This window comes from Ovis canadensis, chromosome 1 (genome assembly GCF_042477335.2).
Source record: "Ovis canadensis isolate MfBH-ARS-UI-01 breed Bighorn chromosome 1, ARS-UI_OviCan_v2, whole genome shotgun sequence".
NCBI classification, from domain to species: domain Eukaryota; kingdom Metazoa; phylum Chordata; class Mammalia; order Artiodactyla; family Bovidae; genus Ovis; species Ovis canadensis.
Genome location: NC_091245.1, coordinates 11,821,522 through 11,834,171, shown reverse-complemented (window position 1 = coordinate 11,834,171; position 12,650 = coordinate 11,821,522). Strand labels below are relative to the sequence as shown.

Genomic DNA, 12,650 nt, shown 5'->3' with positions numbered 1-12,650 from the left:
CCTATCGATGAGATAAAGGTCCCCAACAGATTCCCTCATGTCTCATCCTTCTGCTTGTTAGGAAGCTAAGCATGTAGAAAGGGAACCTGAGCAGGCTGGGGTCAGGACTCACCTTTAACATGGTGAACGATGGTCACTATATGCTGGGCAAACAGCTCTGAGGGGCTCCGCTGAGACTGAGCTGACTGTATGTGCTGGAAAATGGATCGAAATTCCTGCTCTTTTTTGTTGCTATGAACTAGATCCCGACAAAGCTTTCGTTCCTGAGCCAATAAGCCACTGGGTCTGAAAAATAAACACAGGGTGGCCCAATGTAATAAGATACATAGAAAGTCAGAACATTTAAGTCCTAAAAATGCAAGCATACTTTTGAGAGAAGTGAATTTATCTGCAAAGTTCCTTTTTAAATTCCTAGCAAAGTACAAAGAACCTCAAGGCACGTAACTGTGGAAAAAGGGCATTTCATCCCTTGGAGTTTAATAGAAACAAATGGGCAGGATGAAGGATTAAACCTCAGTGATTCTGTTCTGGAGGTGGTGGTGGTGGTGGTGGTGGTGGGGTGGTCTCTGCTGATTTTAATGCATGACAAACAGTAAGGAATCTTACAGGGCCACTCAGTAAAGTGACACAATGCAGCAAGAGTGGGATGTGGCTAGACTGCTCAGCAGACTTCCAACTGGCTGTGCAACTTTCACACCACGTGAAAAGCAGCCTGGGCCTCAGAACTCTTTCCTGAAGTTCTCAAACCCTGCACCCCAGCCCCAATTTTCAAACCATTATATTATTTGATGAAGGCCTGATGTAATACACATTGTGACTTAGCTAAGAATGAAAAAATGGATCCTGCATGGTTCCACAGGCAAAGACACCCTCAGCACATTAGGAAGACAATGGACAGGAGTGGAATGGGGAGAGGGTGTATGATGTGATGAATGCAGTGCAGGAGAGAAGCAGAGGCGACCCAGCACCACGACAGACAGCCACTCCAGACTAAAGACGCTTCGCGAGACTGCCCCAAACACGCGATTACTCTGTGATGCACACTTCTCCCACGAAAACAGGGAGACACAAGAGTATTCACACTGAAAATGAGACAGTGGGAGAAATAAAAGAGGGGTTTGTCCTCGTTCTAGAACAACCTTATGGAGAGAGGTTAGGCTAAAGCCCTGAGGATCAAGATGGACTACATCTCACCTTGCAAGGTCCTCATCAAAAGAGTCCATCCGGACATTGACTTGGGCCTCTCGGGTGATAGAAAAGGAAGACTTCCCTGTGGGAAAGTCTCCTTTGGCTCCTAGCTTCTCTCGGCTCTCAGAAGTCTTTCTTGGGGGAGGCGAAGAGCTCTTCTCCTGGACTGCTTTGTATGCAGTCACTCGGAAATTCTTTTCAGGCACAAATCCCCTGTGCCCACTTTCGCTTCTCTTGGATCCTCCTCGCTCCTCCTTTTTGGATCTCTCTGAAAAGGATTCCTCCTCCAACTCCTCCGTCTTTCTCTGCTTTTCCTTCCCTGGAGGTGCGTACACCAGGCCCTCCCATTTGCCTGACTTCTCCTCCTCCTGGTTTTTGCTTGCACCTGCTATGACTTTCGACATGAATTTGGGTTCATCATCAAACTCAGATTCCTTCCTTCCTTTAGCCTTGTCTTTATCTTGATCATCCATCTCCTCCTTGTGGAAGTCAGCCATCTTCTTCTCAAAGTCATCGCGAAGCTTATACCTTTTGGGAGACTGGCTACCCCGAAAAGGCTTCTCAGTATCAGTTTTGGGAGCAAATGAATCAGATTTCATTTTTGCATCACCCAATCCCGCATCAGAGAAGCTCCCTTTCTCTTTCATTTTCTCTTTGTCAGTATTTGTTTGTTTCTGTTCCTTATCTTTTCCATTTTCTGTCTTCTGTTCATCTAGATACCTAGTTATGAAAACACAAGGGAGACACACAAGAGACTTAAACCACCTGATCCAAAATAAAACAGCACCATTATGGTCTTAGGTTTTTGACTCTCTAACAAGCATGACTTGTGGATTCCAGTGTTGCCAAAGGTGTCTTGATTACTTTTTTGGTAATTTCTGAAAAACTGCTCTTCACAGGTTTATGAACTTACCATTTAAAAGATAAACAAATGTTCTGTGGAGTTGTATATTACAAAATCAAGCAAAAAGAAAATAGCAAAGGCAATTTTTAGGATACTAAAAAACAAAAACCTACTTACCTGTAAGCGGTCTAGGAAAAAAAAAATTAAGGTCTTATCCAACCTTCACTCAAGTCACTTAAAATCTGCTTTCAGCAAAGTTAACATAGAATGTTCAACCTTGGACTGTTTTGCTTTTATACAACTCACATTTGGAAATACAAGTCTCAAAAGAGACTTCAAATTTGCTTCAAGTCACCTAGAAGACCTAAGTATGAAATATACTGTGAACACAAATAAAAACAAAATACATGTTAATTGGGGGAGGGGGCAAAATTCATCCCACTCAATTCTTATGGAAAAGCAGAGTTCATGCCCAAGTGTTCTAATAAGATTCACAGTCCTGGCAAGGAACAAAACCTGTATTTTAAAGCAGACTTACTGAAGGCTGGGAAGTACAGGTTCTGAACATCTTATCTGTACCATTTATGGAAAAAGTCTAATCAAATTACAGTTGCATTAATATGGCAAAAAAAAAAAAAAAAAAAGAACCAAAAAAGGAACCAAAGGGACAGCAGGGCATCAAAGAAAAAGCTAATAAGAGAAAAAGGGGGAGTTGGGGGCAGGAGGGGCACCTGCTCCGTAGGTCCCTCTTGACAACGTGGTCCCAATGCAACTTCCCTGTTACGTTTCTGCCATCCCAATGCATACAACCACACAAAACAAAGACTCATGCTCCAACTCACCATGTCCCTCAGGGTAGAAAAACAGAAGCGCTATTATGTCCTCTCCTAACATGCAGCCCGCTTGGCTTCTACTGGAATATACACCCACCTTGTGCTTTTATAACAAGGTCTTCCTGGACTAAGCCTTGGACTTTCCCATTCTGCCCAGTCTCCTCAACTGCAGGGTGGGAGGGTGCAGCTCTTCATCATGATGGGCGGGTGCAGATCGATCATAGGTGGATCTTAGAGGGTCTAACAGCGCCAATAGCCATTCATTTTGGTAAAGACCACATTTTTTTGATAGCTGACCCACAAATCTCTACTGTTCTCTGGCTTACACTGGTAGAATCCAAGGCAAACTTTAAATGTGAAAACATCATTGCAGAGTAATCTAGAATTTGTGCTGCAATACAAATTCAGGAAGGTAGGAAAACCAGAGTTAAGCTAAAGGTTTCCTTGGATGATGCTTTCAAAGTGGCGAAACGAAACTTTAGGAAATGGGAATTACCTTATTACTATTAATCAGAGCTCTAAGGATCACATTACAACTAAATTGCCAGCTGGTGAGATAAAAACAGAAAGGGGAAAATGAGGTACTTGCCTCTTTGTATAAGCTGCTCCTCCTGGAGCACCAGCCTCCTCCTTCTGAGATGAGCCATATGTTGAGCCAGTGGCTGGTGGACTCTTACCCACAGGACTCTTTTTGGATGGGCTCAAGGACCCTGAGCCATGGTCAAACTGACCTTGGTGAGTCCCACCCTGGTACCCAGCACCACTCTGCAGAGTTGAGCCCATCTGGGATGTGCTGGAAAGTGGAGGGCTAGGTTTTGGCACAGGGCTAGGACGAGGTGATCGCCGCCTCACCACCACAGACTGGAGGGGGCTTTTGAGAGCTGGGCTTCGCTCCCGGGGACTCAGCTCAGACACCCCTGAGGCCCGTGATGCAGAACCAGCACTGTATGTGGTGGCATCTGGCCACGGCTTTGAGCTCTCAGATGCTTTTGGGTCTTGAGAGGTGCCTCCAGAGAATGGCTGCTCCTTGGCCTCATCTCCCTGGTTATCACCAGCAGCCTGGGACGGCCGGCTATCCTTAGAAGAGGACTTTTTCTCCTTCGCAGACTTGCGCTTAGAAGATTCAACTCGGCTGTGGTTGGAGGAAGAGCGAGAGGACGAGGAACGCCTTGACCTATCAGAGGAAGACTTATCGGAGTTTCTGGAGTGGCTCCTGGACCTTGGTGATGGGGACCTTCTCTTTGGAGACCGGGATCGGGAACGGCCCCGACGAGGACTGTATGCTTGCCGGTAATTCTGCCAATTTGAGCGGTAGTTTCCATAGCCTCCTCGGTTATACTGGCCCCATGGATAAAAGCCTCTGTTGCGCCCACGGAAATAATAGGGCCTTCTATAGCCTCTGTTGTGACCTCGGAAATCTCGATTCTGATATACTCTTGGGTGATTTCTCTCTCTGTTATGAGCTGGAGAATATGATCTGGAACGAGACCTAGAACTGAAAGAGGGGCAGGGAACGGAAGAAAAGTTTGAATTTTTGACACAAGCATTTTCATTCAAGAAAAACCTGCCAACAAAGAGGTAAAGAAAGCCCTACTCTTATGTATCATTTATTTTCAAACAAAAGGTACAAACTTAAATAGTTAATCCTACTCTACTCTTATGGCCACATTAAGTACAAAAATTAAAAGATCACTTTAACAAACCAGACACTGAGATGACTCATTAATGCTACTGTAGCACATTCTACATGGCGATATATTTCTACAGTGACTGAGGGAATATAAAAATGCTCTCAATGTACTAAACATTTTAATATAGTATACTAATTAGTTTCACAGGTGCAGAGGATTTTACAGATACGTCCCCACATCACTGGAGGAGAGGACGAACTGCAAGTTGTGGTACCCAGAGAGTTAAGTCTTCAGGTCCCCTGACCTCACTCGGTTTATTCCCTATCCCACCCACCTCTGTCTGTGCAGGGCTAATTTCTTGGCTTCCACCAAGATTTGGGTTTGTGAAATACAGCTGCGACATGTCGAAACCAAAGAACACTTAAATAGGGACTGAGAGAACGCATCTGTTCAAAGCTTAAAAAAAATTTCAACTGAAATCAGATCAACAAACCAAGTAAATATTGTTGTTTTTTTAAACTGGGAATCTGGAAATGGTCTCACTCTCTAGAAGGTCAAGTTTCTATGGCTGAACTACAAGGTCTTCCACAGGTGCCACAAGAGGGCACCATCTGACCATAACACACCCAAGCACACAACATGGCAGCCAAGAGACTACAAACACCCCCACACCTGCACATCTGTCAGGCCAGTGCTCTTCCTCATTTAACAATACAGAACTCTGAGTTAGCAAAGGCCCATTTCCAGAACTATAGGGACTGAACAGTCATCTAACTCCGTAAAAATAACATGTTCACTATTAAGTGGATTTCTGGAGCAGGCTCTGTCCACTCCAGGCATCAACCTGATATTGCAGTACCTCCAGGAACTGGGGTGGGATGATATTAGATATTTACAAATGCCAGACTTATCGATGACAAGGAGGTCTGTTTCCATCAAAAAGCCAAAAGCTGTACTTGCTGGTATAGGAATTTACTGGGCTTCCTCAATACCACTTATTGTGTCAACTATAATACAGAGCATTAATTGGTCACTACTCCTAAGTATTAACAGTTACCTAGAAATATGTAAAATTAATAGAAAACTCCCCCCAAATTTTCTTTATATACAGAATAAAAACCCTTCAGTTCATAAGCAGGCCTTCCAATATCAGACCTAATTGGAACCATACCTTTTTATCTGTTTGCTTGTAAGTTTTATAAATAACTCCACTTAGCAATGTGACAGGTTTTAACAACTAGTAATGTGACAGGTTTTAACAACTAAATAAAATGTTATGTTTAGAAAGAAACTTGGAAGATAAAATAGGATTGGTTTTCCACTACCCATTGTGTTCAGGTTCTTTACCCCAAGAACAAGACCTGGTAAAGATGCAGCAAACTGCTGGCTGTTAATGGTTGCTATTTAAGTATGATTAAAAACAAAACAAAACAAAACAAAACTTACCTTTCACACTTTTCATTCGAAAACAGTAATAATACAAGAAAGAAGAAGGGAGAAGCAGACGCGGCTATGAAACTGAATATGACCCGATTTAAGGCTATACTTGAGGTAGGTGATGACCACCAGCACTGAGGAGGGTTTAATTCATGCTCCCATCCTCACAGGCTACTGCTGCTTCTGTCACCAATTATTAGTGAGGGCCCTGCGGCACACTGCATCCAAAACCCGCAGTCACTGCACAGATGCAGGAACATGAGTCTCTGCAGATTGCAAATGAAGTTATTTAGAAGTCACTTAAAAGGATACAGTCTGTGAAATATAAGGAAACAACCAATTTTCTCCAGTTCTGTAGAACTCAGCAGTTAAGTTAAATTAAAGACATGGTTTCTCAAACTCTCTGGATAGTATACTTTCCTTATAGGAGAGGGGAAACAAAAGAAAAACATGAAACAGATAAGCCAGAAATAAAAACTGAACATCCAGTGGCAAATTTATCTGTTTCTAAAAAACAGAGAAGTCAGACTAGAATTAAATATAAAAACATTTTTCTAGTAAAGATATTCCTCCAAAATAATCTTCCAGGCATTAAGACAGCACATAGAGTGACTCCAGACCTACCCCAAAACATACTGCCTGCCTAAGATATCTTTCCCTCATTTACCAAGTTGATGGCCATGCCAAATGATATGTGCAATAAGGAGATGCGATCTGTCCAGAAAACCAGTTATCACCAATACTGCAGAGTTGGTGAGCATTCTTCATTTTGGTTTATGTCAGTTCAATTCTTTCTCTCAGTTTCAGTTGTACAGACTCTTCTTTTTGGACCAATTACTTAGTCTCCATTTATTAAATTAACTTTTAAAATTACCTGTAGAACCAAATGAGCTAAAACTGAGTTAAACAGTCCAGATCAAAAGAATCTGGGTGTAAGGTGGAGTTCACTAGCAGTCCCTGCTTAGTCTTATGGCCTTGTTAGCAACTTCCTGAGGTAAATATATTCAGTGGATTTTCCCTCTTTCTTGGGGGGTAGGGGGGCAGTGTAAGAAAATGCGATGGAACTTTACTTTTAGAGATTCTAACACAATTAGGCAACAGACACTCTATCAGCACAAAGCCTGATATAATAAAAGTATGTGCCCAAGAAATATGGGAGAGAAAAACAAAGCTAAGACTACTGTTGCTGCTGCTGCTAAGTCACTTCAGTCGTATCCGACTCTGTGTGACCCCAGAGACGGCAGCACACCAGGCTCCCCTGTCCCTGGGATTCTCCAGGCAAGAACACTGGAATAGGCTGCCATTTCCTTCTCCAATGCATAAAAGTAAAAAGTGAAAGTGAAGTCGCTCAGTCGTGTCAGACTCTTAGCGACCCATGGACTGCAGCCCACCAGGCTCCTCCGTCCATGGGATTTTCCAGGCAAGACTACTGGAGTGGGGTGCCATTGCCTTCTCCAAAGCTAAGACTGGTGACCCTCAAAACATAATGTTATTATTATTTTTTTAATGGAGGGTTTCTTTTGAAGGAGAGACCCAGAGTTTGAAACTTCCTACTCTACACTATATGGAAGTCATCACGTTTGCACACCTACTTTTTGTTCAATCTCTACTCTGAAATTAATTTTCAAAAAGGCTTCTCAGAGATTCCATTTAAGAATTAACTTGTTCTCGTTGGGAAGGTGAGGGTAGGGGAGAATCCTACCAATCTGAGGACATTCACCTAAAATAATCAGCAGGGGCTCCAAGTGGGAACACTGAGAATCATGCCCTTGCCTATTGCAACTCTGACAAAAAGAATGATTTTGGTGTTTAAATATTTAAATGATCAATATTTCTCTAACACACATATAGAAACTTACATTTATTAAAAGGTTCTTACCCACTCACAAAATAAAATTAAGTTTTAAAGAATGAAAAATAGCCCGTAGAGGATTCATGTTGATGTGTGGCAGAACCAATACAATACTGTAAAGTAATTAGCCTTCAATTAAAATTAGTAAATTTAAATTAAAAAGAAAAAAAAGATGCTGGAAGTTTGGCACCCTATTCCAAGACACAGCTGAAATAAGGAAATAATCCAACTAAAGGTGTAGAAATTAATTAAAGTATATTGGTGATAAATTCAAAAGAAGTATTTGCACATTTAGTCAGGCAAAATGATGCCTACAATAGTGACTTTTAGGTAGTTTTAAGATGAGTTTTACTAAATAGATGCAGCTTGTTAGTAAGTGGCATATCAGGTGTATGTAAGTGACTACTGATTCTTTTTTTAAGGTTTATTTTAGTGGGTTATGCTTTCTTTTTCTTGCAATGTTGATTATACTATTACTCTTCTTAGCTATCTTTTCTTTGCTAATGATGCAACTAAACTTTGGCCCAAGCCTCCAAAAATACTTCAGTGAAAAACAATCTGGTACAGAGATGTGAAGCAAGTAGCTTTAAAAAAATATTCTTTCTTTCAAAGTAGAGGAAAAACAGTATCTGCTGGCAGGAAAGAAAAGGAATTAGGCAAACAGCATGGCAATCAAAGCTGATTTAGAGTTGTAGTGTTTGAAGAGACCTGGAATATCTTACAGCCCAACATTTCACCTCAAACTAATGCCCTACCTCCACTTGACACTCACAGAAAGAGTCTAACAGAAGATCTTCAGAGACTCGCACGGACAAACCAATGATGATCTCATTATACAGTCATACCCCCTTACCTCAGCCTGCGCTTCCTTGAACGAGAGACAGAGCGACTTCGGGATCGAGACTTCGAAAACGAACGAGAACGAGATCTTGATGCAGATCTTGATCGAGAAGAGCGAGATCCAGATTTAGATTTGTTTGTTTTTGACATCTCTGAAGAAAGGGTCACTTTTCAATTATACCTAAGAATCAAACAAATGAGTGAGCCTCTTTGCAAACCCAAATTTCTGTGAACACTTAGAAACAAAAAAGATGAAATGACTGCTTTAGAGAGGAGGGAGAGGGTGAGATGTATGGAGTAACATGGAAATTTATAATACCATATGTAGAATAGATAGCCAATGGTAATCTGCTATATGACTCATGGAACTCAAACAGGGACTCAGTGATAATCTTCTAGAAGGGTGGGAGGGGGAGGGAGATGGGAAGGAGGTTCAGGATGGAGGGGACACGGGTGTACCAATGGCTAATTCTTATTATTTCCCTACTTCCTGGACCTTGAAGCCATGAGGCATATCCTTAATATTTAATTCAAAGGAAAAGGTTTAAAATGTAAGAGACTATTCTCAAATACTGTAATGCCAGAACAGGATGTAGTACACCATGTAAAATACAGGACATTAATCCATAAACACAGGAATAAAGCAATTTACAGGAGAAGAACCATTAACTTTCTTTTAGCCTGTCACCACCTTCAACAGCCAACCTTCTTTCGGGGTCACCGTCCCATGAAAAACACACAAAATTGTCTTTGCTTTTTTTCAAAGATCATAAAGCTAGTTAATAGCCAAACCAGGTAAGAACTACAGGACCTAATTCTGTCACACCTCACTGCTTAACAAAAGATTCTTTATGTGAAGGGAAAATAATAACTGATGAACATCTCAGCCTTCTCTCTCAGATTTTTTGTTATTCAGATCCCCGCTCAAAAGCTATCTATCCAGAGGCCTGCCCTGGCCACCCAATCAAAAGCCATTTTCCAAGGTATAGTCCAATATCTTGTTTTGTTCTTCAGAGCATTCAATCTAGGACTTGAAACTTATTTACTCTGCACTTGTTTACTTTGCTTTCCATCTGTACCCAAGTAGAATGCAAGCTCCCACTGGCATAAATCTCTTATTTACTGATGGATCCTCAATGCCCAGAACAGCAGACACTTAAAACAATATTTTTATTAACTTATCCTCAAGGAGAGTATCATTACATCCGTTTTTACAGATGAGGATACTGAGCACATAAAAGAAGGTAACTAACTTGCCCAAGGCACACAGCTGTAAGTGGCACGGCTGGGATTTGAACCCAGGTGAGCTGGCTCCAAACTAGTGTTCTTTAACTACCATTGTATTATACTGTCTTGCCAGAGACTTGTGGGACGAATACATGATTCCAAGTCTCCACTCCTACGGAGTTCAGGATCTGGTAAAGATAGCAAGACAGAGACAAACTGAAAGGCAGTATTTGTTTATAATTACTATATTCAAGTTTTAGATTTGAATTTTAAGAACTTTTAGAAAGGCAAAGAAGTCCAGGAAGCTTCTACAGCTCTAGTTCATAGGGATTATAACCATAATAATCTCAAAAGACATGATTTAGAAGAGGACTGAGAAACGTCTAGGAAGCCAAAGACAAAGGGTGATGAGTAAGAGATTGCTAAATGAGGATACCAAAGGCCTACATCTAGATCCTGCCAAAAGGATCAAACTGTTACATGCTCTAGCAAGGTCAAAGATGTTCAGTTTGGAGCCAATTTTCGCCAGTAGTGTCACTGTACAAAGCCAAGGTGGAAGGATGAGTTATTTGGGGATATAGGGTGGAGGTGTAAATAAGCAACTTACAGAAACTGAATATTGAAAACACATTGTTTTTCTGGTTGGCCTTCAGTATATTTTGGGATTCTTTGGGTTCATTCCTGCTCAATGGCTTTTTTCTGTTACAAGTCTAGGGAAATCTTTGCCTAGTAACTTCTCTGTCCAATTTCCAATTTTAGCTTAGGCTAGAAATAAAAATCCTTTTAGCTCACATTTACACAACAGGTGGACAATACCAGACTTTAAAAGAAAAGGGAGGGAATTCCCTGGTGATCCAGTGGTTAGGACTCTGTACTTTCACTGCTAAGAGTGCAGGTTCAATCACTGGTCACGGAACTAAGATCCTGCAAGCCGTGCTACGTGGCCAAAAACAAAAATTAAAAAAGAAAGAAAGAAAAAAGGAGATGGGGGAACAAGTCAGTAAAGCAAGAAATATTCATTTCCACTCCCAGACACTGGAAAATTAAGACACTTTCATTAACAGGAAAAGAAAGTTGCCACTTAAATACAAACAGAGCCAAATTTAACAGTTTCATATATATTAAACTTACTAGAGTTGACAAGTATATTCAAGAGTCATTTATTGTGACACTACCTTCACTTTCAGAACTCTTTTAATGTGACCTGAAATTAAAACACCACTACCCCTGAGAGTTAAGAGGAATAACTCTGCATGATACAAAACCAGAGCTGGAAACAGATCAAATGAATACCTTAACTCATTCACGAGAACTCTTGAAAGTGGACAATGATAAATTAAAACAGACTTGGTCTTTGCCTCCATGGAACTTATAATCTAAAGTTGCAGATAGACAATAAACAAGTGAGCAAGCAAAAACGTAATTCTGGCAAGTACTAGGAAGGTGGCAAAAAAAAGCATAAATATGGGCAAATTTATAAAGTGTGGTAGCAAGAGACTCAGGTTCAACCCCTGGGTCGGGAAGGTCCCCTAGAGTAGGATATGGCAATCTACTGCAGTATTCTTGGGGAAAATTTCATGGACAGAGGAGCTTGGCGAGCTACAGTCTACAGGGTTGCAGAGAGTCTACCGTTAACTGAGCACACACGCAGAGTGACTTATTCAGGTAGGACGGTCCAGAGACAGCAGCTAAGCTGTCACCTGAAGACTATGAAAGAACAAGTCACATAAAAAAGGGAAAGATCCAAAAGATTGAGAAGTCTTTTCTCTTGATATACACAAACAGATATAAAACACAAATATTTTAGTGTAAGGCAGGGACAACCATATCTAAAGCTATGTGATCAAATTACTAAAATTCATTCAAAACAACTCTCAGTTTTAATTTTTAAGACTTTTTAAATGTCACTGCCATTACACATAGGTTTTTCCATTTCTAACATTTCTTCCATGTCTATGCTCTAAAAATATTATGGAGAGTGAGACAGACAAATACCACCCTGGAAAACAACTTAGCACTTTTTACATATTACAAGCATTAAGCATTTGGTTTCTGTTCAAATTAAAACTTCTTCCAAAGGAGATTTTGTTTCTTCAGCAATGCCTACTCTTCTTTAACATGTAGTTTCATTTACAGTAAGACAGCCACGTTCCCACACCAGCAATATAAAAGAATCCAACTACTGAACAAGTAGTGATCAGCACACTAGCAGGCAGAAACATGGGACACAGTTCCTAAACTCCTAAGTTAAGGGCTGGTATGATCCAAATATCCTCAAACTTTCCAAGATCCTTCAGATGACGAGGTTTCCTATCCACATCATCACCCTATTTGCCACGGAATCAAGTACAGTTTGTCCTCCTTCATTGGGATACTGAAAACTATTCAGACACTATTAATGCATCCTAAAACTGCTCATTCTGGCAGCCACACCACATGCTGATTCAGAGTGAGATGAGTCACTAGGGCCCTCAAGTTCTTTCTCATAAACCCTCCTCAGCTGCAAAATGTCCTCCTCCTCCATCTTGTACTGACACTACTGTTGTTCTGTGCCCCCCTCTTTTCAATTTAAAACCCAGGTGCAGAATTCAAACAGCCTTCTGAAATCATTTCAGATACAATCCTGTCACTTGGAGCAAAGGTTTATCTTTTAAACTGTTTTGCAGAGCCACCTGAGAGGACAGTTTCCAGACCCGTGACTCTTTTTGAAACACAAGATTCACCACCAAACCACTTGTCTTTGGAAGAACAGATACATTTCACTTAAAGCAAAAGTCTTAAGGTATATAATTACATGG

At 41.0% G+C, this 12,650-nt stretch overlaps 1 protein-coding gene across 8 annotated transcripts in view; it reads right to left on the bottom strand.

Annotated features, from left to right (window-relative positions):
* THRAP3 (thyroid hormone receptor associated protein 3) overlaps positions 1–12,650 on the bottom strand; it is a 68,408-nt gene that overhangs the window by 10,634 nt on the left and 45,124 nt on the right. For all 8 annotated transcript variants that reach the window (XM_069586522.1, XM_069586528.1, XM_069586525.1 and 5 more), the window contains 4 exons: positions 8,639–8,806; positions 3,455–4,360; positions 1,195–1,908; positions 113–285 (listed from right to left, as the gene is read on the bottom strand). In XM_069586522.1, coding sequence (XP_069442623.1) covers positions 113–285; positions 1,195–1,908; positions 3,455–4,360; positions 8,639–8,775 — 1,930 coding nt within the window. In that variant the 5' untranslated portion in view covers positions 8,776–8,806. The remainder of the gene's footprint in view (positions 1–112; positions 286–1,194; positions 1,909–3,454; positions 4,361–8,638; positions 8,807–12,650) is intronic.